Source organism: Coregonus clupeaformis, chromosome 17, assembly GCF_020615455.1.
Source record: "Coregonus clupeaformis isolate EN_2021a chromosome 17, ASM2061545v1, whole genome shotgun sequence".
In the NCBI taxonomy this organism is placed as follows: domain Eukaryota; kingdom Metazoa; phylum Chordata; class Actinopteri; order Salmoniformes; family Salmonidae; genus Coregonus; species Coregonus clupeaformis.
Genome location: NC_059208.1, coordinates 50,216,134 through 50,242,184, shown reverse-complemented (window position 1 = coordinate 50,242,184; position 26,051 = coordinate 50,216,134). Strand labels below are relative to the sequence as shown.

The following is a 26,051-nucleotide window of genomic DNA, read 5'->3' as shown; positions in this document are numbered from 1 at the left end:
TCACAATAGAGGTCAAGCAGTGGTGGGAGGAAGACGTGTTGGTCAAAGGAATGGCAGGGGACAAGCACCCCTTCTGAGAGGTGGTCGTGGGCCTCGTTTGAGAGGTGTGGGGGAACGTGGTAGAGGACAAGGCCACGGACCAAGACAGCGGCCAATGAAATCCGAGAAATAGTTGTAGACCATGTCATAAATCATGGCATGACAATGACTGAGGCGGCTACAATGATACAACCAAACCTCAGAAGGTCAACCGTAGTCTCAATAATCAGAACTTTCCGCAATGAGAACCGGTAAGTCGTCAGCATGCACTAAACATTATGCTACTCTCAATTGTCAAATGACTGCATACCAATGTGTATCACAGAGTAGGTGATGTGACCAAGTGTCTTCTTACTGTAATGTTCCCTGTAGAATTGAGACTAGGACAAATAGGGAAGGCAGAGGCAAAATTCTGACTGACCAACAAGAGCAGGCTGTGGTCGATTTGGATCGGGCCAGAAATGATATTCGCCTTACAGAAATTCGCCAGCATATCTTGGACAATGAAGACATGTTTAACAATGTGGATCCATAAGTTTGCCGACTATTGCATGCATGCTGAAAAGGCACCAGGTGTCTTTAAAACAACTATACCATGTGCCTTTTGAAAGAAATGCAGACAGAGTGAAGCAAATGAGGACTGAGTATGTTCAGGTATGTTCAGTTTCAAGATGGCTGTTGTAATGAAATTCCCTAATAATTCTACATTGTACAGTAATCAGTAAATATCTTTCCAAAATGTATTTTTAGAGGGTGATGGAGCTGGATGCTGATGACAACCATCACAAATTCATATATTTTTAGGTTCAGCTTGAGGTGGTGATCCGTTATCCACACTGATATGTCTGCCAGACATGCAGAGATGCGATTCGCCACCTGGTTATCAGAAGGGGGAAAGGAGAAGATTAGTTGTGTGTCGTCTGCGTAGCAATGATAGGAGAGGATATGACAGAGCCAAGTGACTTGGTGTATAGCGAGAATAGGAGAGGGCCTAGAACTGAGCCCTGGGGGACACCAGTGGTGAGAGCACGTGGTGCGGAGACAGATTCTCGCTACGCCACTTGGTAGGAGCGACCGGTCAGGTAGGACGCAATCCAAGAGTGAGCCGCGCCGGAGATGCCAAACTCGTGAGAGGGTGGAGAGGAGGATCTGATGGTTCACAGTATCAAAGGCAGCAGACAGGTCTAGAAGGACAAGAGCAGAGGAGAGAGAGTTAGCTTGGCATTGCGCATTGTGATCTTAGGCTTGTGTGCGGTTGCTCGGCCATGGAAACCCATTTCATGAAGCTCCTGACGAACAGTTATTGTGCTGAAGTTGCTTCCAGAGGCAGTTTGGAACTCAATAGTGAGTGTTGCAACAGAGGACATACCATTTTTCAGCACTCGGCGGTCCCGTTCTGTGAGTGTGACCTACCACTTCGCGGCTGAGCCATTGTTGTTCCTAGAGGTTTCCTCTTCCCAATAAGCGCACTTACAGTTGACCGGGTCAGCTCTAGCAGAGCAGAAATTTGGGAAACTGACTTGTGGTGCGACATTGAAAGTCTTAGCTCTTCAGTAAGGCAATCTACTCCCAATTTGTGTTAATGGAGATTACATGGCTGTGTGCTCAATTCTATACCTGTCAGCAAAGGGTGTGGCCTCAATAGCCGAATCCATTCATTTTAAGGGGTGTCCACATACTTTGTATATATAGTGTACTTTCAAGGTGAGGAACTATCTAGCATCAAGTTGTAGAATCCTGAACTTCCCCTTTAAAAAAAGTTAAGTTACACAAACATAATACATTTTAGGGCATCTTACAGTAGATTGAAAAAACATGAGGAAAAGAAGACTAGTGAAAGACATCGGAGCCAATTTCAGTTTATTTATTTATTCAGAGGCATTTGACAAGTGGAGCTGTGAGAGGGGGGTGAAGGGGCAGAAGCATGGTCGCAGGGAGGGGGGTAGGGGTATCATGCTTAAACCAGACCACTTTTCCCAAACTCAGTCCCTCTTTCCCACACAAACATGATTTTCCACGTTACACATCCAAGAAATGCTAACCAAACAAATCGTTATCAAATCAGCAGGCCAATGTAGCATCCGTAAAGACATCAAAATGTAAGAAAGACTTTGTATTTATTTTTAGTCTCATAAACCAGAAACAGAAGGCAGGTCCTTTTTTTTTTAAACATACATATACATATATATACACATATATATATATATATATTTTTTTTAAACTTATCATCCAGTCATTGAATCCAAAAAACTTCAAAACAGGTGAATGACCTTTTATCACAAAAAACCCAAGCAAGAAAGTTCAATACATGGAAGCCACACCACCAACAATAAAAGCAACATGTTGAGGATCTTCAATCAATTAAGCTACAAAAGATATGCTGGCAAAGGAAATATTTGTTAACTTTTCGATTATTCGTTGAAATTCTAAAGAGTACATGATTTATTTACTTTCATTAATATCTGGGAAAGCGGAAGGGGGGACAATGGGAGAATAACCCTAAATCTAACAAATAGAAGTATGCCTCTAATTCAAATGTGTCTAAAGAGGTAGATTTAAAAAAACAGGAGGAAGGGAGGGGGAATAACAAACTTCACTTGTGCCCCTCGTGTACGTAAGCGCGATGTTGGACCGCGTGAGCACGCACGCGCCCATGCAGAGAAGTGTTCCAGGGGGGACTGAGGTATCGCAGCGAGCGCTAGGCAGGGTGAGGGCGCATGCCGCCACAAACCCCCCTCAGCTGAGGTAGACAGCGTTCTACTGTGGAAGCATGGATACACTCTAGCACTTTTACCACAATCAAAACATATTTACATTCTGCATGAAATAAAAAGGAAAAAGTTGGTATAGTATTTCATCATAGTTTGATTTATTTTTTTACTTTTCTTACTCATCCCAATCAATCAAAGTTAATTTTGTATTTTTTGTGTGTGCATCTTGGCTTTTTGTAATGAATAACAATTTAAACTTCTCTCACTTCAAATCAAGATTACAGCTGCTGGTTAAACAAACGCATCCTTTAGTTACCGTAGTTTCAATAGCAAAAAAAAAGCATCCATCAGTGTGACTCCCCCCTACCTTCACCATGCAGTGAATGACACTAACGTAGACCGACTCGGTGGCTACTGTGTCCACCACACATGGCCAAGCTCCCTCTATGAAAAAACCCTAGTCAGGCTGTCGACCACACTTTAGCCCGTCAGAAACCTGGGATGACTTCCAAATGGCACCCTATTCTCCCCATGTAGTTACACCTTGGAGCACTATAGGGGAAATGGGGTGCTATTTGAGACTAGGATGATGTAATAAAGCAGGTAAGGCCTAAGCAGGTAACACGAATACAACCGAGAACAGACAGTGCTGCTCTAACGTGTCCATTTCTATGGAGGCTACAGAGAGAGAGCACTCAGAGTTCAGGCCCCTCCATTGTGTGCATTGCACTTCCAGGAAGGCAAAAGGAAAAATCATTACGTGTGAAAAATGTAACGTTCCATCAACAATAAGAATGTCAGAATCCCAAAACTAAACGGTATCGCTGCAGTATGTACGGTTGGCATTATTCAGCATTACTCTAATATAGTCGTTGTTTGTAGTTTTCATTAGATGCTGGATACCTCAGGAAAACTGAGGCGATTTATTTTCTCTCGATACTCCCGTCAGCAGCCAACAGTTGGGCGCCAACTCTGCCCTGGGCTCTATGTACAGAAACGTTATGTACAGGGCCACCGTCGTCACACACAGACAGACATTGTACATGTCGCCGCCTCTGGAGAGCGCTAGAGTTGAAGGCAAGGTCAGTTGGCAGCTGACCAAATTTTAAATTTTCTTAAAAAAATAAAAATGTTCAATAACTATTAGCTTTATAAAGTATACAAAATACCACAAAGCAAAATAAAAAAAGGAACATTTTTTTCATATATATAATCATTTTCTTTTTCTCATCGTCGTCTTCTTGAGGTACTAGAGATCCTGAGGTAGTTCAGTACAATGCATATTAAATTGGTTTTCCTGGCCAACACCATTCAACACGTCCCTTAAGTATTACCGGCAGTGTTATCATCGCCTCTAAATATATATATTTATTTATATATATATATCTATAAAATGCATCCGAATGTATAAAATGCCACTATCAATACCAGGACAGGGGCACCCTGTTAGACCACCGCCGGGGCCCCTGTCCAATCAAACAAGAGTATTACCCCAAGCCCCGCCCCTCCCCATCTAAACCCCTCCCCCTAACCTTTCTTCTTAGTCCTACAAGGACTCTGAGCAATGCCTTTTTCTTTCCAAAGAAAACTCAGGAGAGAAAGCTTCAACCAACTAAATAAACACTTCATCCAGGGCAAAAAAAACAAGGTAAAATAAAAAAGGTAAAACTAAAGTCAAAATTAACAGCGGTCATCAACATGTGAGGTGGTTGAGTGTTACCACACCAGGGAAGTGACAGGAGGGGGTTAATTATTATTTATTTGTGTTTTCTAGTGTACCAAAAAAAAACAACACTAAAACAAATAAGAAACCAATCAGGACCGAGGTGAGGGTGAGGGGGGGGCAGGGGGTGAGAGGGTGTGAGATAACGTTGGAACCCTCAAGTACATTCTCACAGAGATGCAGAGAGGTGTGGCGACTGGGTGTAATGTCTTATCCACACTGTGGTGTCGGCCGGGGGAAGGGGGGGGGTAGTGTCGGTCGAAGAGATAGTCGAGAGGGGGGTAGTGTCGGTTGAGGATGCCGGGGGGAGAGGGGGTAGTGTCGGTCGAGGATATCGTAAATCGGTCGAGGAGATCGTCGAGAAGGGAGTGGGGGTAGTGTCGGTCGAGGAGCTCGTCGAGAGGGGGGTGGGGATAGTGTCGGCCGAGGAGCTCGTCGAGAGGGGGGTGGGGGTAGTGTCGGTCGAGGAGCTCGTCGAGAGGGGGGTGGGGATAGTGTCGGCCGAGGAGCTCGTCGAGAGGGGGGTGGGGGTAGTGTCGGTCGAGGAGCTCGTCAAGAGGGGGGTGGGGGGTCTAAGGTCGAGGAGGTCGTCGAGGGGGGTTGGGTGTAAGGTCGAGGAGGTCGTTGAGAGTGGGGGTGTACAGTAGGGTACCCATGACCCTTAACCCCTGAGATGAGCTCGTTGTCCCTGCCCGTGTTTCCCATCCGGTCTCTGCTCTGTCTTCGGGGTGGTTCAGTCACTGGCCCCCCTGGCCCAACGGGATACCCCTGTCTACTTCCGGGAGGGGCGGGAGAGGGGGGGTCCCTCCCCACGGGGTGAGGGTTTGGGCTGCTGTTGCCGTCTCACCTGGGACAATATCTCCTGGATCTTCCTCTGGGCCAGCTGGGGAGGGGTCAGAGGGCAAAGGGCAGAGGGCAGAGGTCAGGACACTTCATCTGACAATGACATGCACATATCCATTGCTTGTAAGATTAGTAGAATTAAGAATTCATCAAGCAGAAAGGTTAATGATGGCTGCATCTAAAATGGCACCCTATTCCTTATATAGGGCACTACTTCTGACCAAAAGTAGTGCCCTATATAAGGAATAGGGTGCCATTTCAGATGCAGCCATTGATTAATGCTACACAGATGTGAAGCAGTATGGTGGACAATCCTTACATAAGGAAGCAGACATTATATACATTTTACTCAAACCACATCTGTTGACTTTACCAAGGTTCAACTACACTCCCTTTACCCTACAGCACACAACCTTACACTCAGCTGCATTCATACTGTGCCCATAGCATGAACCAGGCTTTTAGCTCAGTAATCAGAGCTGACGGATGAATTTGGACTCATTCTCTCCCCACGTCAGATAGAAGACCCCGTCTTGCCCAGTGAAAGGGGTGGAGGAACATCCTGTAATCATAGCTCCTCCCATAGGGGTAGATTTGGAATTGGGCAACAGTATTAGTACTGTAGTGAATTGATTTCAGACGTTATACATTCATTTATTTTACGCTCCTTTATTTTATTTCCTCATGCTTGTTTTTGATCTACTTCATTTGTTGTTGTTTTACTGTAAAGTGAGTTGCAATTTAATTGCCCTTTAAACTTTGATTAGTGTAACATACCTGGCTTGCATAGAAGTGTCCAGTGATTTTGACAATGACCTGGTCGTTCTCGTCAGGCGTCTGGTCTCTGGGGACCACCACCTCAGCACTGGTCAAGTTCTGCAACTCATTCACCTGAGGGGGGAGGCAGACACAAGAAGAGGGGGGAGGCAGACACAAGAAGAGGGGGGAGGCAGACACAAGAAGAGGGGGGAGGCAGACACAAGAAGAGGGGGGAGGCAGACACAAGAAGAGGGGGGAGGCAGACAAGAAGAGCGAGAAACAGAGCAAGAGCGAGAACGAGAGAGCAAGCGAGAGACACGGGGAGCGAGAGAGACGGGGAGCGAGAGAGAAATTAAGAACAAATTAATAAAAGCCATTTATATTATGGCCAAAGTAATAAGTGGTGTTTTCAATTATTCTGCAGCAGAACTTTTATTCATTTTGCAACAATAATTGTAGTGATCACACACAGACAGAGACCGGCCTCTGCGTACCGTTTTGCCTCCCTTGCCGATGACACGTCCAGCAGCGAAGGAGGGCACCTTGATGTGAGCCTCTAGTTTCACCTCCTCCTTCGGCCCAAAGAAGTTCTCCTCCTTTAGCTTCCCAAAGATACGACCCTGAGCCTGAAACAGGGCAAACGGCACACATCATACACTGGAGTCAAAGGATATTTCACAACCCTTGATTGAAGCTGCATGTAGCTCAGTTGGTAGAGCATGGCGCTTGCAACGCCAGGGTTGTGGGTTCGTTTCCCACGGGGGGCCAGTATGAAAATGTATGCACTCACTAACTGTAAGTCGCTCTGGATAAGAGTGTCTGCCAAATATTTTTTTAAAAAAAGCTACAGAAGCATCTTTCTCTAACTGTAAATATCTGCTATATTTTATGTAATTGACTTGACAGGGACGTTGGACATCAAGCTAGGTAGTTTAATTGTATAGACTACAATGTTTTGGGGAAAAAGGACAACACTTTTCCTCTGGTGCGGTGGGCATTGAACAGACATAGCATGGCTGGAGCGCGAGGTCCTGAGGGCTCCTACCTTGAACTGGGCCTCTGGTGGTCCAGCGATGATCACCATCCTCTGCTTGTTGTCCATGCCTTCTGGAGGGGCTAACTGAGGGACATGACGTGTTAACACATCTGCACACACACTTTACTTGCTGTAATTACTGCCCACTGCTTCCCTTTAACCCATCAGGGACGCATCACAACAGCCTGAAGGGGGTGCCACCCAATCCCAATCTGAACCCTAACCCCATTTGCACTTCTGAGAGGATTGATGGGCATATAAGCAACAAGACAAAAAAAATTCATCTGAATGTTGGAAGCAAAAACATATACCTGGTTTGCATCTACGACACTGACTTCATCTGCACTGATCTGAAATGGAGGAGGCGTGGAAATTGGTGAAAGAACAAATAAGACAAGAAGCTACATTAAGTTATTGAGACGCAGCTCAAACATCTCCTGTCAGTTAAATCCCTCACCTTGATGGAGGCTCCGGCGAAGCGCGACAGCTGCTTGATGTGTTGACCCTGTTTTCCAATGATGGCTCCAACCGCTAGCGCCGGGATGAACAGATGGACCGTCTCCGACTCCGGCTGCCCCTGGCCCTGTGGAACAGTAGAGGCCACACGACCGTAATGAGATCACAGTGAGACCACAACAGAGCAATTCAGACCGTAAGGAGACCACAACCAGGCCTGGCAAACAGCGATAGCAGCCCAGATGACCGCGACCAAGCAACTGATGCAGCGACACAGGAAGAAGGATCCTCACAGAGCTTGCATCCTAAATGGCACCCTATTCAGTGCACTACTTTTGACTATAGCCCTATAAGCCCTGGTCAAAAGTAGTGCACTATACAGGGAATAAGGTGCCATTTGGGACACAGTCAGGGAGGCCGGAAGCAGAGCTGATTGGAAGTTTCCTAAGTGCTTTATTAACAAAGTTGTACCTCATATTTAACCAGTCAAATCTAGGCCAATTCAACTTTATTTATCCCCTCAGTAGCATACAGAATCAGAATAGCACTGCATAACCATGAAAGAACTGAACATACAGTATTGAAGAGGTTGAATACAACTTAACAAATCTCCTCAACTTCCAAATGTGGCGTGTGTCCCAATTATCTCTCCTTTTTCCCCAAGTGAGCACTTGTTCACTTCCTTTTATGGATTAGAAAGAAAAAGACTGCTATGAAAATTGCCTCCTGCCCACAACAATACCAATCCAATGCTTTTACATTTGTGGGGATTAGTGATCGAGTGTACATTTCAGGAGAAAGGAGAGAATATTGGGATGCACCCAGGGCATAAGAGACCCACCCCGACTTTAGAAAGATAAGCAAATCTGTAGCATCCAGCGCCTAGCTCAGGTAAACACAGCATTCCCAGAGGGTTCTCCGTTTCTCTGCAGCAACTGTACACATCCAACTAATCCACACAGTATATGGATGCACCACTCAGATAATCCCTTTCAAATGGAAGTCTGAGGTCAGAGAATGCTTGGCCCTGCTCAGTCACACCCCAGCGCTTCCACAGACACATTAGAACAGATTATTGTATTAAAGATGACCTGTAGCAAACTGCGTCCGCTCACTGCACATGGCTGGTGTTAGTGGGTGAGATCTTTTAGATGAGGGGGCAGGGAGGCATGGTCCTGGAGGTATTAATATTATCCATTTAGTGCACCCATACCGCTCTGGTCAAAAGTAGTGCACTATATAGGGAATAGGGTGACATTTGGGACAGAGCTGATGGGACTGCTGGATGTTTTAATCTAGAGGACACCATCATCAAATCATTACACTTCAGTCACCCAACACTTGGTCACATTCAGAAGCCTCCAGATGGGAGAAAACCTTTTCCCAAGGAGGCGGTTCCAGATTAAAAACTGTTCAATAGAAAGGTGCCCGCTTGAAAACATTTGCACCCATTTGTAACCTTCTAAACATGCCAAGGTGTTCAATAGCTGCTTTTTTGTCTTCTCAAGTTGAGGGCCCAACTAAACTCAGCAGACACTGAGGTCCTCGGGGACTAGGGGCCCCTTCCCAGCAGGTTTTAAAGAAATGAACATAGACGTGTTAAGCCCTCCCTAGGGGTCAAAGGTTACTGGGAGGGGTGGAGTTTAGCTGTGGCGAGCCCTACCTCGTTACCCTATCCGGCAGCGAGCAGCCAGAAGCCGTGCAAAGCACTGTGGGAAGGGAGACTTACAGAGAGGGGCTGGCTGCTCGCCGACAGCACAGACGCCCAAAATGGCCCTTCGCCCCCGAAGGAACTGCTCTATAGGAGAGAATAACACGAAACCAAGTCACTGTCGTGCCCCCAAATGGCTGCTCTATAAGGAGAGAAAAACACAGACAGGGTCACTGAAAGATCCAAAATGGCTTCTCAGTCAGAGGTTGGTCTGTTTTAGGTTTCTTCTTGCAGAACAGCTCTGTAAGGAGGGGGGTATCTTAAAGCATCACCAAGAGGCCCTGTGGAGTAGACCCAGGGATGTGGGCGGGGAGGGGAAGGGTCCAGACACTCACCCCGAATGAGGAGTAGCCACCCTGGGCACCGGGAGGTGGGACGTTGTGTCCCATGGAGGGGCCCATACCTGGAGCACCACCAGGGAACAAACCCAAGGCATTCAGGTTGAGTCCTGGAATCAGGTTAGACTGGAGCTGGGGAGAGACAGAGAGCGAGAGATGGATAGCGGGAGAGAGAAAGAGATTTCTACCAGCCAAAATGAACTAGAACAGAAAAAGATCTCAGGGAAACCACTCAAATACAATTAAAGGCTGAGGGACGGCAAACGCAGGTCCGTAGGAAGTAGTTAAACATTTCATTTCTATACCCTCACTTGTCATTTCATTAAAAATAAAAAATGAAATCTCCCAGGTTGCGTCTCAAATGGCACCCTATATAGTGCACAAAAGTAGAACACTATAGGGACACTACTCCAGATTCTTTGGTTCTACCAACACAGCGTGCCATGCCAAGTGCGTTAGAACAAGGACCTACATTCATAGCGGCCACGTCATTCTCATACGACTCCCTGACCTTCTTCATGACTTCCTCCTCGGCTCGGGAGCACGCCTCGATGGAACCCTTCACTGTGATGGTCCTCTCAGGGTTGTACAGGGTCAGGTCCTGGAGACTGGAGGAGGACATCCATTACCACCTTGGTCTCTAGTGGGTGTGTGTGTGGTGTGTGTGTGTGTGTGTGTGTGTGTGTGTGTGTGTGTGTGCGCGCGCGTATTGTGATGGGAGACTGATCTTGTTGTGTTCCTTATACCTTAGAGACATGAGGATTTTGTCATTGGTGTGTTAGTGGGATTATTTTACAGAGGTAATTTTGATGAGACGAAAATGTATGCATGTGTGTGGCGCTTGTACAAAGAGATCCAGTAATTTTGATAATGTGAAGAGCCCTGCCTGTTTAGCAAAAAATTATTATTGTGTGTGCCTGTTTTGCATGTTATTTTGGCATTAATTTGTGTCAGATATCAGTTTGCAAACAATGTAAAAATTTAATCCTTGAGTTAATAAAGCCGCATACAAACACGGTCTCTGTCTTGAGTAAGGCAGCTCCAAAATGCCTAGCTCAGTGCTTTCTGTAGTGGAGGGGCAGCCAGTGAAAATACAGAGCGCAGGCATTGGTAATCTTCCCTAGTTGCTCTGTGATTGGCTCAGTGTGCTGTCACTCATGGGGACACTGTCACCGCAGAATCTACAGGGAGAGCTAGGCAGTTCAAGCCCCCCTTGGGTGCTGACATAGACTTAAATTAGAAGTGCCCGTCCAAGAAGGCTCAAGGTCATTGGTCACAGATAAAATTATATATATATTTTTTAAATTACTTCAAATCACGTTATATCTACCATAGCTTTGATTGGACTGCTCATGTCAACATCATACTTTCAAAATTTTAGCTAGCAAGCAGTCATCATGAATCATGTCAACAATCTACTGGCAAGTAGGAAAGTAGGAAAAAAAAAGAGGACTGAGCACGCCCCCATTCTCATCGACAGGGCTGTAGTGGAACAGGTTGAGAGCTTCAAGTTCCTTGGTGTCCACATCACCAACGAACTATCATGGTCCAAACACACCAAGACAGTCGTGAAGAGGGCACGACAAAGCCTATTCCCCCTCAGGAGACTGAAAAGATTTGGCATGGGTCCTCAGATCCTCAAAAATTTCTACAGCTCCACCATCGAGAGCATCCTGACTGGTTGCATCACCGCCTGGTATGGCAACTGCTTGGCCTCCGACCGCAAGGCACGACAGAGGGTAGTGCGTACGGCCCAGTACATCACTGGGGCCAAGCTTCCTGCCATCCAGGACCTCTATACCAGGCGGTGTCAGAGGAAGGCCCTCAAAATTGTCAAAGACTCCAGCCACCCTAGTCATAGACTGTTCTCTCTGCTACCGCACGGCAAGCGGTACCGGAGTGCCAAGTCTAGGTCCAAAAGACTTCTCAACAGCTTCTACCCCCAAGCCATAAGACTCCTGAACAGCTAATCATGGCTACCCGGACTATTTGCACTGCCCCCCCACCCCATCCTTTTTACGCTGCTGCTACTCTGTTAATTATTTATGCATCGTCACTTTAACTCTACCCACATGTACATATTACCTCAACTACCTCAACTAGCCGGTGCCCCCGCACATTGACTCTGCAACGGTACCCCCCTGTATATATAGCCTCCCTACTGTCACTTTATTTTACTTCTGCTCTTTTTTCTCTCAACACTTTTTTTGTTGTTGTTTTATTTTAACTTTTTTGGTTAAAAATAAATGCACTGTTGGTTAAGGGCTGTAAGTAAGCATCTCACTGTAATGTCTGCACCTGTTATATTCGGCGCATGTGACCAATAAAATTTGATTTGAAGTCCTTTTCCTATGAAGAGAAATTATAGATAAAACCTATCGGTGCTCATTTGCCATTGAACATAAACATTACAGAAGTCAGAAATCGCAAATTCAACAATGAATGGTTTGGAAGGAATCAGTGGCTAACTGCCAACGTCGCAAAGCAATCACTATTTTGCTTCCCCTGCCTGCTATTTGGTGGAGAGGGTGTGTGGTCCAAGTCTGGGTTTAAGGATTTAAAAATATCTGAAAGGGTCTCTTTTTCCAAGTTTAAAAGGATAAACATTAACATGCAACACCATGCTCCGAAGACGTGGCTGTCGATTAAGGCAGCCGTCCGCACCTCTCTGATTCAGAGGGGTTGGGTTAAATGCGGAAGACACATTTCAGTTAAATGCATTCAGTTGTACAACTGACTAGATATCCCCCTTTCCCTTTCCTTTGGGCCAAAAAGGGCTGAATACATTTGCCATGCTGTCAATCCAGCATGACTTCTGCAGTGTTCAAAACAACTGGGAACTCAGAACCGGGAAATCTCAGACTTCGGTGCGTTCAAGACCACTGGGAACTCGGCAAAAAACTAGCTCTGACTGGGAAAATACGTTTTGAACGGTCATCTAACTTGGAATTCCAAGTCGGGAACTCGGGTCTCTTCCTAGAGCTCCAACTTTCCGACCTGACGATCACTGACATGATTCGACCTGGTTTTTTTTTTGTTGAGTTCCCAGTTGTCTTGAAAGCACCATATATACAGACAATGCCAGACTTTGACAAAGTTTGCCCACAAGAAGGATCGCCACGCCACCTTGTGAGCACAGCAACGGTGAGTCCAAAAATAAGCCTGTCTCTTGTATGCTGATGTATAAATGATATAATATGCCAGGGAGATACGCATAATGTAGCTAAGAAAGTAATACTAAGTGCATGTTGTGTAGTAAGCTGTTAGTACCCCATGTGTCTCACCCTAATAATTTGGTCCCTCTCCCCCTCAGAACTAAGCCTACACTGTTATGACTTGGTGGTGCGCACGTAGCCTATAGCCAGTTTCAGAGAAATGTCATCATCGAATATTGTAAAAAGCTTTGTCTACTTATATACCCCCGTTATTTATCATACGTTTCTGACTTGGTGTACAGGGCGAATATTGTAAGAACGGCCCATATTCTGAATTATGTCGCTGTCCATTTCAAAAGTGCTGAACAAATAGTTATAGGCCTATCGTCAGTCTTCGCTTGCGCATTAATGTCATCAAAATTACGTCTTGCCTCATCTGCTCATAGTTCCCTTATGCCATACTTTGTACATCACAATTGTTATATTGCTTATATTAGGTCTCTCAGTATCTTAGCATTTTAGGCAACGTTGGAATTATGCATTTCTTTGTTTTGCTTACTTTGTGTATTATAATTAGCTCATGTGCTTTTCTCCACGAGGAGGGGAAACTGTTGTTGGGTCTATAACCATGTTTGCCAGTGAAAGTTCAGTAATAGACCCATGTAATTCCAGTTGATATTGCACGGGTTGTTTTGTTTGCGCAATGTGGTGTCTGTGCGTCAGTATAGGCGTATTGTCGATAAAAATGGATAAATATAATACTTAAAATGGTAAGCTAACTGTGTCGCTCTCTCTGGTGACTTAAAGAGTAAAGTTAAATTCAGCAAGATGAAGTCCTTCTCTGAACTAACACCTGAATTTCTGTCTGTGTCCATTTTGAAAGTGCTGAAGTCAGCCATGATTGTTTTTTTTTAAGGCAGTAATTTAGGCTGAATGAACTATTTCGCAGCCAGACGAGGCTCCGCTGATAGCCAGGTGTAGCGGTGGTAATGCTCCATGATGCTGAAAGGAACGCTCCGCTGTCGGGACAGCTTTATGTAGGTCCAAACAGTTTGAGGGCACCGTTTGTCACGTTATAGTGCAATTAATGTATTGTTTAGTGTTGTGTTGTGGCTTTGCTGGCATGCATCCCCCAAAAATGTGGTTGAATTTGCCACACCAAGATTTACATGCTAAAATAGCCATTATTATTATTATTACGTGGTCCGAGAAATTAGAAATTGTGATTTTGGGACGCGTGTGTGGTCATCTTACGGGGAGATCGTGATCTTGGTCTCTGTGTCCACTTCAATCTTCTTTAGGTTCCGTCCTTCCTTCCCGATCAGTCGGCCCACAAAGTTGTTGTGAGCCAGAATCTTCAGTGGAATCTCCTCAGTACTGTTGATAGAGAGGAGGCAGAGAAAGAGAGAAAGACAGGGGTCTATTGTTCAAGTTGTAGAATAATTAAAAGTGGAACTAACAGCGTTTTAGCAAAATGAAATCGTATTAAAATCTGATCATCTACTCCCCCAGGAAGAAATTACACTTTTCTGTGAGCAATTAGTCATTCACGTTTTCATAAATTCATAGAATGTTTGGGAATGACAGAGCAAGGCATTTGTGAAATTTCTATAGCAATAGAGGAAACGCGGCCATGCGGTTGGACAATTAATAGACACTGCAGTAAATAAAAACATCTGTCTTGTCCAGAACCAGCATCTACGCAGACCGGTGCACCATAGCCAATCAGAGCTACAATAGGCCTATATGCAAATGAGCCATTTGCCACATGGGCCGGCCATCATTCACTTTGAACTGGACTGTGTGTTTACAGGCAGTAGCAACAGCGTGACTTTAGATTAGAACGCATTCGCCAAAAGACACAAAATACACCTGAATGGATTTCTGCAAATATGTAAATACTTTTACATTTGGGAACTTCAGTCCTAGGTAGTTTCTCCCCCTCAGTTGCCTACGCACATAAACATGATCAACAACTAGCTAATGCTAGCCAGAACGAGATGAGCTAAAATCTAACGAGGCAACAAGACAAAACCTCAAACTTTTTCAGCTAGTTGGCAGTCAAAATTACACTGATAGCCTGCTCGTCTTAGTTTATTAATTCTACCATTTTAAGAAAACAACCATCCATACAACTTGAAAAGCCATACATGCACATGAGTAAAATCGAGGATAAAGTCTAAGACTTATTTCCATTGTGGTCCTCTTCAGACAAGATGGCTAGTCAAGATCCAACACAGTAGGACAGTGAGATAATAAAACAAAAGGTGCTTTAAAAATGGGCACAGAAGACAAACAGTTTATTATGTTGTTTTTATGGGCAGAGGCAACTCATTCCACTCTGAGGCTCCAGTATACAATAAAGTACCTTTCCCAGCATTACCCCTGAACCTGTATAAGCACACATTAGCAACACCTGATCTGGTGCTGTGATTGTGTGCATTCCTAACATGGGGAAAGTAATCAGTTAGATATCTGGGCGCAGAACGACAAATACTGCTGTAAACCAAACCCAGTCTAAATCTGGGACACCCTAGCCTCAACAGACAGCCAGTTGAGTTACTTGAAAGCAGCTCCTGCCTATGCGAGTATGATGACTCACCTTCAATACTACCCTTATCAGCTTATTCTGGGCTATCTGGAGCTTCCCCTTCAGAAACTTAGATAAGCCCCCAAACCAGGAAGTACTAGCATAGTGAAAATGGCATTGAATGGCTAGCACTCTCATGGGAGTCCTTGGCTGGCGGTATTGTAGCGGGCCAAAATGAATTGACAACCCAAATCATTGCCGGGCTGGATAGAAATGTGTCACGCCTTGTTTGACATGTGCACTAGCCTATTACTGATGTTATGACTGACTTGTGATTATTTCCCTTGCTAGTTTGATTGTATTGACATTCCCAGCCTTAGTTACAGGCGTCCGTTTTTGTCCAAAATATTGAGTCATTGAAACTGAAACAGTGCATGCTGAATGGAGGCAGCAAACAATGTACCAGGCCAGCTTTGATTTACAACCTGATAGCTAAACGTTTTGGACTACCAAGAAATGTATTGGTGAATTATATTAATCATGCATTGAACTGCATCCATCAATTCTGCCAACAATGCCTCACTGTATGTCATGGAATTTTTAGTAAAACAACCTATTTTTAAAACCTGTTATATAGTTGGTTTTGAAGCATAAACTGGGCAGTGCACTCAGAAAGTATTCAGACCCCTTGACTTTTTCCACATTTTGTTACATTACAGCTTTATTCTAAAATTGATTAAACTGTTTTTTCCCCTTCAATCTAACACACAATACCCCATAATGACAAAGCAAAAACAGGTTATACATTTTTGCAAATGTATTAAAAATAAAAAACAGAAATATCACATTTAATAATAATAATGCCACTTAGCAGACGCTTTTATCCAAAGCGACTTACAGTCATGCGTGCATACTTTTGTGTGTATGGGTGGTCCCGGGGATCGAACCCACTACCCTGGCGTTACAAGCGCCGTGCTTTACCAGCGGAGCTACAGAGGACCACATAAGTATTCAGACCCTTTACTCAGTACTTTATTGAAGCACCTCTGGCAGCAATTACAGCCTCGAGTCTTCTTGGGTATGACGCTACAAGCTTGGCACACCTGTATTTGGGGAGTTTCATTCTTCTCTGCAGATCCTCTCAAGCTCGGTCAGTTTGGAAGGGGAGTGTCGCTGCACAGCTATTTTCAGTTCTCTCCAGAGATGTTCGATCGGGTTCAAGATAATGTTTCTCATGGTCTGAGAGTCCTTTAGGTGCCTTTTGGCAAACTCCAAGCGGGCTGTCGTGCCTTTTACTGAGGAGCGGCTTCCGTCTGGCCACTCTACCATACAGGCCTGATTGGTGGAGTGCTGCAGAGACGGTTGTCCTACTGGAAGGTTCTCCCATCTCCACTGAGGAACTCTGTCAGAGTGACCATCAGGTTCTTGTTCACCTACCTGACCAAGGCCCTTCTCCCCCGGGCGGCCAGCTCTAGGAAGAGTCTTGGTGGTTCAAAACTTCTTCCATTTAAGAATGATGAAGGCCACAGTGCTCTTGGGGAACTTCAATGCTGCAGAAATTTTTTGGTACCCTTCCCCAGATATGTGCCTCGACACAATCCTGTCTGAGCTCTACGGACAATTCCTTCGACCTCATGGCTTAGTTTTTGCTCTGACATGCACTGTCAACTGTGGGACCTTATATAGACAGGTGTGTGCCTTTCCAAATCATGTCTAATCAATTGAATTTACCACAGGTGGACTCCAATCATGTTGTAGAAACATTAAGGATGATCAATGGAAACAGGATACACAATAAGGCTCCATGGATTGATGAGGAATTGAAAAACTATGGTTGAAAGAGATGTGGCAAAAGGAGTGGCTAATAAGTCTGGCTGCACATCTGACTGGCCGACTTAACCCAAATTGAGAAAATGATGTGACTAAACTCAACATAAAGAAGAAGAAACTGTATTATGATGCCAAGAGCAATGATATAAAGAATGATGGGAAAAAAAACTTGAGAACTTTAAATGAAATTACGTGCAGAAAGACAAATTCAACTCCATCTTTCATCGAATCAGATGGCTTATTCATCACAAAACCATTTGATGTTGCCAATTATTTTAATGATTACTTTATTGGCAAAGTGGGCAAACTTAGGCAGGAAATGCCAACAACGAACAGTGAGCCATCGTATTCATGCATAAAAAAAAAAACTGAAAGAAAAGCATTGCAAGTTTGAATTTTGTGAAGTTAGTGTGGGAGAGGTGGAAAAATTGTTATCTATCAATAATGACAAACCTCCTGGTATTGACAACATAGATGGAAAGCTACTGAGGATGGTAGCTGACTATAGCCACTCCTATCTGTTATATCTTTAATCTGAGCCTAGAGGAACGTCTGTCCTCAGGCCTGGAGGGAAGCCAAAGTAATTCCGCTACCCAAGAGTAGTAAAGCGGCCTTTACTGGTTTTAACAGCAGACCTATAAGCTTGCTGCCAGCTCTTAGCAAACTGTTGGATTGTGTTGACCAAATACAATGCTATTTCTCTGTAAACAAATTAACAGACTTTCAGCATGCTTATAGAGAAGGGCACTCAACATGTACTGCACTGACACAAATGACTGATTATTGGTTGAAAGAAATTGATAAGAACATTGTGGGAGCTATACTGTTAGACTTCAGTGCAGCCTCTTATATTATTGAACATAACCGGTTGTTGAAAAACTCTGCCATATCGTGGATTCAGAGCCATCTATCTAATAGAACTCAAAAGGGTTCTCTTTAATGGAAGCTTCTCTAATGTCAAACATGTAAAGTGTGGTGTACCGCAGGGCAGCTCTCTAGGCCCTCTACTCTTTTCTATTTTTACCAATGACCTGCCACTGGCATTAAACAAAGCATGTGTCCATGTATGCTGATTATTTAACCATATACGCATCAGCAACCACAGCTAATGAAGTCACTGAAACCCTTAACAAAGAGTTGCAGTCTGTTTTGGAATGGGTGGCCAGTAATAAACTGGTGCTGAACATCTCTAAAACTAAAAGCATTGTATTTGGTACACATCATTCCCCAAGTTCTAGACCTCAGCTGAATCTGGTAATGAATGGTGTGGCTGTTGAACAAGTTGAGGAGACTAAATTACTTGGCATTACCTTAGATTGTAAACTGTCATGGTCAAAATATATTGATTCAATGGTTGTAAAGATGGGGAGAGGTCTGTCCGTAATAAAGAGATGCTCTGCTTTTTTGACACCACACTCCAAAAAGCAAGTTCTGCAGACTCTAGTTTTGTCTTATCTTGATTATTGCCCAGTCGTGTGGTCGAGTGCTGCAGGTAAAGACCCAGTTAAGCTGCAGCTGGCCCAGAACAGAGCGGCACGTATTGCTCTTCATTGTAATAAGAGGGATGATATAAATACTACGCATGCCAGTCTCTCTTGGCTAAGTGTTGAGAGAACGACTCAATCACTTATTTTTATAAGAAACATTAATGTGTTGAAAATCCCAAATTGTTTGCATAGTCAACTTACACACAGCTCTGACACACACTTACCCCACCAGACATGCCACCAGGGGTCTTTTCACAGTCCCCAAATCCAGAACAAATTGAAGAAAGTGTTCAGTATTATATAGAGCCATTATTGCATGGAACTCTGTTCCATCTGATATTGCTCAAATAAATAGCAAACCTGGTTTAAAAAAAACAGATAAAGCAACACCTCATGGCACAACGCCTCTCCCCTATTTGACCTAGATAGTTTGTGTGTATGTATTGACATGTAGGCTACGTGTGCCTTTAAAAAAAAAAAAAAAGTATGTTGTTCTGTCCTTGAGCTGTTCTTGTCTATTAATGTTCTGTATTATGTCATGTTTTGTGTGGACCCCAGGAAGAGTAGCTGCTGCTTTTGCAACAGCTAATGGGGATCCAAATAAAATACCAAAAATATCGAGTCTCATAGCAAAGGTCTGAATACTTATGTAAATAAGGTATGTGTTTACTTTTCATAAATTCGCCAACATTTAAAAAACCTGTTTTCGCTTTGTCATTATGGGGTATTGTGTGTAGATTGAGTTTTTATTTTAATTTGTTTTAATCCTTTTTAGAATACGGCTGTAACGTAACAAAATGTGGAACAATTCAAGGGGTCTGAATACTTTCCAAATGCACTGTATTATGATTGTTTCATATCTGCAAATTAGTTTAAATGCTGTCAGTTCACGTGTGTATGCATGCGTGAACTCACAACTTGGTGTCGAGGGCCTCCTTCTGCATGATCTCCATGATGGTTCTGCAGGCGTTGGAGCAGCCCTCTGGGGTGGAGTGGACCGTGATGGGCTTCTCTGCCGCTCCCGCATTCTCCTTCCTGTGGATGTCGATCCTGGTGAGGGGCAACAGAGAGAATGATGGCGTTTGAAGGGAAGAATCTTATTCTCACCCCAAAAAAAACAGCTAGAGTGTGCAGAGCCCGTCGTCTAGCGGTTACGCTATTGGCTAGTCTCATACTACTCCCTACTGGAGACCAGGGTTCAATCCCAGCATCCACCCTTCCTACTGGCTTAATCCCACAGAAAACACAGAAGATAGGTGAAACGGTCAAAGTCCATCTTTTTCAACTTGAGATGCCTTGAGAGGGTCACATCAATAGGTAGCCAGAGCCAAAATCTATTGAGTCTGATTATTTATATTGCCAAGCCAAGAAGGGAATCATAAAATTAATTTACATTTATGGACATAAAATCAGGGCCAAGTTCAGTAGCCAAACGTTGTGGAAAGTTGCAGATAGAAATGTATTGAATAGTGCCAACGTAATTTCTAATTCTACATTTAAGAGAGGGGTGTTTGACCTACATGCTTTATTTCTATCTGAATGTTGCACAACGTTGTGTCCTGCTGAACGCACCCCAGCAACCTTTAGGGTGTGTACTGTGTACATGATCAGGGAGGTAGTCCTACTTTGAGTGTGTCTGTTTGGTGATGTTGCGAATGGTGGCTCCCTCCTTGCCGATGATGGCTCCTACAAACTGCGTGGGGACGAGTATGCGCAAGGGGACTTCCGACTGTAGTTTGGGACGCGCCCCCAGGCCCGGAGAACCCGAGCGGGGCGGGCCACGGGGGACGAAGCCCCTCCTACCCCCTCCCAGAGGTGGGGCGTCAGCGGTGGCAGTCTCGTCAGGGATGTACGACACCTTCAGGGCAAAGTTCTCCATCAGGAAGCCATTCAGCTTCTCCATTGCCCTGGCAACCACACAAAGAGACAGCAATCACTCACTGTCACAGCACTGATAATAGAAAGCTTTCGGTCACAGAGAAGGAGAAACTTGCTTGACCCCTCTAGATAATGATGCAAGATCCAAAGACAGTTCACAATTGTATTTTCTCTCTATCCCACTAATGAAACAAGATCTTGATTAAGGCATTACAAGAATCAGGTATATTAGTTCAGGGCTGGAACAAAACCCTGCACACACTTTTGCTCTACACGGCTAGGACTGACTGTTCTGTGAACTGCTCTGAAGGATCCCATTCATTTTCATACACCATCCACGCCCACTTTACCAGGAAAGGCCAGAGCGCCACACATGCACCAGAGGGCAGCAGTGAGCTAGCATCTCTCAGCCAGCATGTTACTCCTATAGCAGCAACTAATTAGAAGTGACTGCTTTAGAGGGTGGAGAGGAGTCAGGTGAACTAACAAATAAAGGGAATCAATTAAAATAGATTCAATACAAATGCAGTGTGGGGAAAGAGTGTAAACCACTCAGACAAATGTAGTCTTTCTGCATTCTGCAAGAGCAGTCAAACTGAGAAAAGGAGGGTAGGTATGTAGGTGTGTGTGCACGCGCTTACAGTCTGGCCTGGTCCTTAGCACCGTATCTGACGTTGACCACTGCAGTGTCTGTGTCTGTATTTACTGTGAGGAGAGAGAGAGCATGGACGCAACACCCACAAACACACAAGGCGATACAAGTTTATACACTAAACATGTACTTCAACTCTACAGTCACAGACTTGAACAAAGACCTAATAGAAACATGCTCACACAGACAGCAGATGCAGAAGACAAACAGACATGCTAAGGAGTGTGTATGTGGGTTCGCACGTACGTGTGGTGTGTGCGTTTACATGTGTGCGCGTACCTTGCTCGCAGTTCTCCACTGTGCCATACTGGGCCAACATGCCGTCCAGAACCTGACCCAGAACCACAGGAAAGAGTGTGATTAGAACCAGACCGGAGAGGTGTTAGTGTCTTTTTCACACCATCATGGAGACCCAAACTGCCTTTCTGGTGAGTACAGTTCTGTAAGTAAATAACAAATATGTTTCATTGTCATATACACCGGATAGGTGCAGTGAAATGTGTTGTTTTACACGGTCAGCCATAGTAGTATGGCATCCCTGGAGCAAATTAGGGTTAAGTGCCTTGCTCAAGGGCACATCGGCCGATTTTTCACCTTGTTGGCTGGGGTATTTGATCCAGCGACCTTGCAGTTACTGACCCAACACTCTAAACGCTAGGCTACCTGCCGCTCTTGTCCGAGCCAGAACGGCCCATTGGGCAGGTGCCCATCTCCTGTTTCTTGTCCGAGCCAGAACAGCCCATAGGGCAGGAGCCCATCTCCTGTTTCTGTAGCGTGAGGCAGCTTGATGTACAAGTGGCCAGGAAACAGCAAAGCAATGGACGGCCGTCCTTTCGCCTCTGACCAGAACGTCGGCCGTCAATTTCAGTTCAATTCTACATGTTGAATCACCACCATTCGTCAACACCCAGCAGGTGATCACGAACACAAGCCCTGGGGTGAATTTTTCCCTAGGTACAGATCTAGGATCAGATTCCTCTTCCCCAATCCTAACCTTAACCATTAGTGGGGAAAATACAAAAGTGACCCAAGATCAGTCTAGGCACAACTTCACTCCAACACACCACGGCCACATCCCAATGAACAGCCCATGGGCCCATCATGATAATAAGATCATTTACCAGAGGGTTTTACCTAAAGCCATTTATGGTTAAGGGAAATTCCACTGTAACAGAATGATTGAGAATAAAAAGGAGTGTCAAACAAAATCCAACGATTGCAAAGTTAAACCATACAACCATGCACAAGGACTACCTTTAACAAATTCCACAGAACATTTTACAAAAACATTTACTTAAAGAAATGTGCAGATGCAAAGTTGGGTAACAGGATGGCGGTTTGTTTCATCATTCTGTTACCAAACTTTGCATCTGAACTGTTCAACGCCTGGTATTATGGGTCCTGTGATTCAACTAACTGGCCCTTCAATACCACCCATCAACCAGAGACCTTGGGGACGTATGAATCAAGCGTCTCAGTAAGAGTGTTGATTTAGGATCAGTTTTGCCTTTTAGATCACAATGAATATGATCACATGGACAGGGGGTACCTGATGCTATATCAGCACTACTCCCTCTGAGAGGCAATGTCTTCCTACTTTGGTGAATCACACCATTATATTACATTCTCAAACAGGAGAAAGAACTTCCTAAATTGTGTTCATGAAGTTTTATTTCCCCACATTATCAAGCTGAACAACTGATCTTTATTCCCTTGTGAGTCCATAGAGAAAGTCGGGGGGGAATTGATTTGCTTTTTATTAGGAGAACCAAAATCAATGTCAGAGCCAACCCATTCTGGCAACCTGCCCAAATCTGGCAAGCACAGGATTTGAATTCTACTAGATAAAATGTTCTCCTCTTTCAAGTGCAGTCATCAGGGAGGGAGCGATGGAGAGAAGGATCCAAACGCAGACTACAGGCCGAGGACATCCAATCATGCCCAGGCTTACTGGAAGACACACCCACAAGAGCTCAACCCCCCCTTTGTGACCAATCAACTTCCCTCCAGGTCCTCTTTTTCTCCCAACCCACCAATCCCCTTCCCACCTGCCCCGGAGCCATCTCAAAGTCGTCCCATTGGCTGTTCCCAGCACTGATACAACATTCCATGTGGCGAGTAGCACCTCCATGTTCACTGGCTGCCACGTCTGTCCGTCTCCAGAACCCAGCCAATGAGAATCCAGGGCATTCAGGAAAGGGTGGAGTGCATTCCTGCAGGAAGCGGTGGTTGGATTGGGGGGAGGGGCGGAACAGGAGTAATGCTACACATTCTGTGAGTGTCTGTCCCACCCACTCATAGCGAGCTAGCCTAGCGAACATGCTACCATTGCTCTCTGCCTGCATGGCTTTGTGCTGAGGCACCATGTTATCTTCCTAATAAGATACAAGGTCTCCTTTATATCAAAAACTTTGTTCGGTGTCCCCCCTCCATTCCAACCCTACCACAACCGCAGGTTGACATTTAGTCATGATTCTTGTCCTCGAGGCAGAATTGAGCAATTTCCCCTGAGATAGGACAGCTGCAAAGTCAAAATTGGCTATATTGTATAAATGCATAAACTACTTTTGCTTTTTGGTCTTAATTTAAAGTTTAGGCATTAGGGTTAGCAGTGAGGTTATGGTTAGAATCTGACTATATGACTTTGTGGCTGTGCCAGCTAGTGACCACTATGCAGAGCTGCCTCCAGAACAAGATTCATGACGAAAAAACCTAACCTGCACCATAACCCCCTCTGGTGCAAAGGCCATCAGCTAGCCAACATGCTATATACAGGCTACCAACCACAAAAGCATGGTGTCAATTTAGAACAGAACACTCAAAAAGGGCAGAGAGCCTCAAATCAGTCTTACTTTAGCCTATTCACTGAGTTTAGAATGGAAGAATAACCTTTGTCCATCAACTGTATTCCAATTGGTCAAATTGAGAAATGAAACAGCCCTTTGCTAAAGTAGATTTTGCCCGTGACACAGACCCACTCCATAAAGGGGTTAGGTTAAATGCGGAAGACCCATTTCAGTTGAATGCATTCAGTTGTACAACTGACTAGATATCCCCCTTTCCTTTCCCTTATTTAGATTGCAAGCAGAAAGGATCAAGGATTAAGAGGGAAATACCGGAGATGACTCACTACGAATGTACCGGCTTCTCAGATGATAATTTTTTGCTCTCCAAACAAGACAGTTGACCGCTAGCATCAATCCCATTCTGAAGGCACTATTGCAGGCCATTTTACAATATTACTCCAAATCTGAAAAGTTCCCATGTCTGAGTGTACATTCCTTTTGTTGTTGTAAGTGCCCTAATTTAATGTTGCACACTTCCATCTCCTTCTGCATTCCCATTCATAAACATCCCCTGGCCTCCTTACCTCTTCCCGGTCTAGTGTACTCATGTGGAAGAGGTAGGTTATCGTAAAATTGTACCATAATATTAAATCAATCCTATACATTAAACAATGAGTATGTTCACTGACAGTGTTTTATAATGGTCTCCAAACAATATTTTGGGCTATTCATGCATTTCAGTCATTGATGAACTTTTTATCTGTTGATTTGTGAATGCTGTACATGCCGTCATTGGGTTAGCATGGCTATTCACGTCCCTTTCATTTTAACTTAGCAGAGGAGTTGGCATATACAAAGGGCAGCACAGCATTTGTATGGCCATTTTTCCTGTCATCATCAGGTATGTCATGGGCTGCACTTCACTAGGAGGTCACTGGGCTAAAAGGCAATCCTCTGGAGTTACACAGACCATCACAGCTCCATTGATTACATACATACAGTGCCTTCGGAAAGTATTCAGACACCTTGACTTTTTCCACATTTTGTTAGGTTACAGCCTTATTCAAAAATTTATGAAATTGTCCCCCCCCCCCCCACATCTACACACAATACCCCATAATGACAAAATAAAGGTTTTGCTTAAATCTGAAATATCACATTTATATAAGTATTCAGACCCTTTACTCAGTACTTTCTTGAGGCACCTTTGGTAAAGATTACAGCCTCGAGTCTTCTTGGGTATGACGCTACAAGTTCGTCACACCTGTATTTGGGGAGTTTCTCCCATGCTTCCCTGCAGATCCTCTCAAGCTCTGTCAGGTTGGATGAGGAGCGTTGCTGCACAGCTATTTTCAGGTCTCTCCAGAGATGTTAGATCGGGTTCAAGTCCGGGCTCTGGCTGGGCCCCTCAAGGACATTCAGTGACTTGTCCCGAAGCCACTTCTGCGTTGTCTTGGCTGTGTGCTTAGGGTCGTTGTCCTGTTGGAAGGTGAACTTCACCCTAGTCTGAGGTCCTGAGTGCTCTGGAGCAGGTTTTCATCAAGGATCTCTGTACTTTGCGCCGTTTATCTTTGCCTCGATCCTGACTAGTCTCCTACTCCCTGCCGCTGAAAAACATCCCCACAGCATGATGCTGCCACCACCATGCTTCACTGTAGGGATGGTGCCAGGTTTCCTCCAGACGTGACGCTCGGCATTCAGGCCAAAGAGTAAAATCTTGGTTTCATCAGACCAAAGAATCTTGTTTCTCATGGTCTGAGGTGCCTTTTGGCAAACTCCAAGCGGGCTGTCATGCGTCTTTTACTGAGGAGCGGCTTCCGTCTGGCCACTCTTCCATAAAGGCCTGATTGGTGGAGTGCTGCAGAGACAGTTGTCCTTCTGGAAGGTTCTCCCATCTCCACAGAGGAACTCTGGAGGCCATCGGGTTCTTGATCACCTCCCTGACCAAGGCCCTTCTCCCCCGACTGCTGCGTTTGGCTGGCCAGCTCTAGGAAGAGTCTTGGTGGTTCCAAACTTCTTCCATTTGAGAATGGAGGCCACAGTGTTCTTGGGGACCTTCAATGCTGCAGAAATGTCTTGGTACCCTTCCCCAGTGCTGTGCCTCAACACAATCCAGT

At 44.7% G+C, this 26,051-nt stretch overlaps 1 protein-coding gene across 2 annotated transcripts in view; it reads right to left on the bottom strand.

The window, feature by feature from the left end:
• Nucleotides 1–4,820: 4,820 nt before the first annotated feature.
• The window catches only part of LOC121586699 (insulin-like growth factor 2 mRNA-binding protein 3), a 31,603-nt gene continuing 10,372 nt past the window's right edge, over nt 4,821–26,051 (bottom strand). The window contains exons 4-17 of one of the 2 annotated variants that reach the window (XM_041903619.2): nt 21,428–21,479; nt 21,138–21,201; nt 20,244–20,525; nt 19,534–19,668; nt 14,026–14,148; nt 10,089–10,224; nt 9,614–9,748; nt 9,297–9,365; nt 7,569–7,694; nt 7,423–7,461; nt 7,121–7,195; nt 6,570–6,701; nt 6,094–6,207; nt 4,821–5,356 (exon numbers count right to left, since the gene is read on the bottom strand). In XM_041903619.2, coding sequence (XP_041759553.1) covers nt 5,246–5,356; nt 6,094–6,207; nt 6,570–6,701; nt 7,121–7,195; nt 7,423–7,461; nt 7,569–7,694; nt 9,297–9,365; nt 9,614–9,748; nt 10,089–10,224; nt 14,026–14,148; nt 19,534–19,668; nt 20,244–20,525; nt 21,138–21,201; nt 21,428–21,479 — 1,593 coding nt within the window. In that variant the 3' untranslated portion in view covers nt 4,821–5,245. The remainder of the gene's footprint in view (nt 5,357–6,093; nt 6,208–6,569; nt 6,702–7,120; nt 7,196–7,422; nt 7,462–7,568; nt 7,695–9,296; nt 9,366–9,613; nt 9,749–10,088; nt 10,225–14,025; nt 14,149–19,533; nt 19,669–20,243; nt 20,526–21,137; nt 21,202–21,427; nt 21,480–26,051) is intronic. The other variant, XM_041903620.2, reaches the window with a different exon arrangement.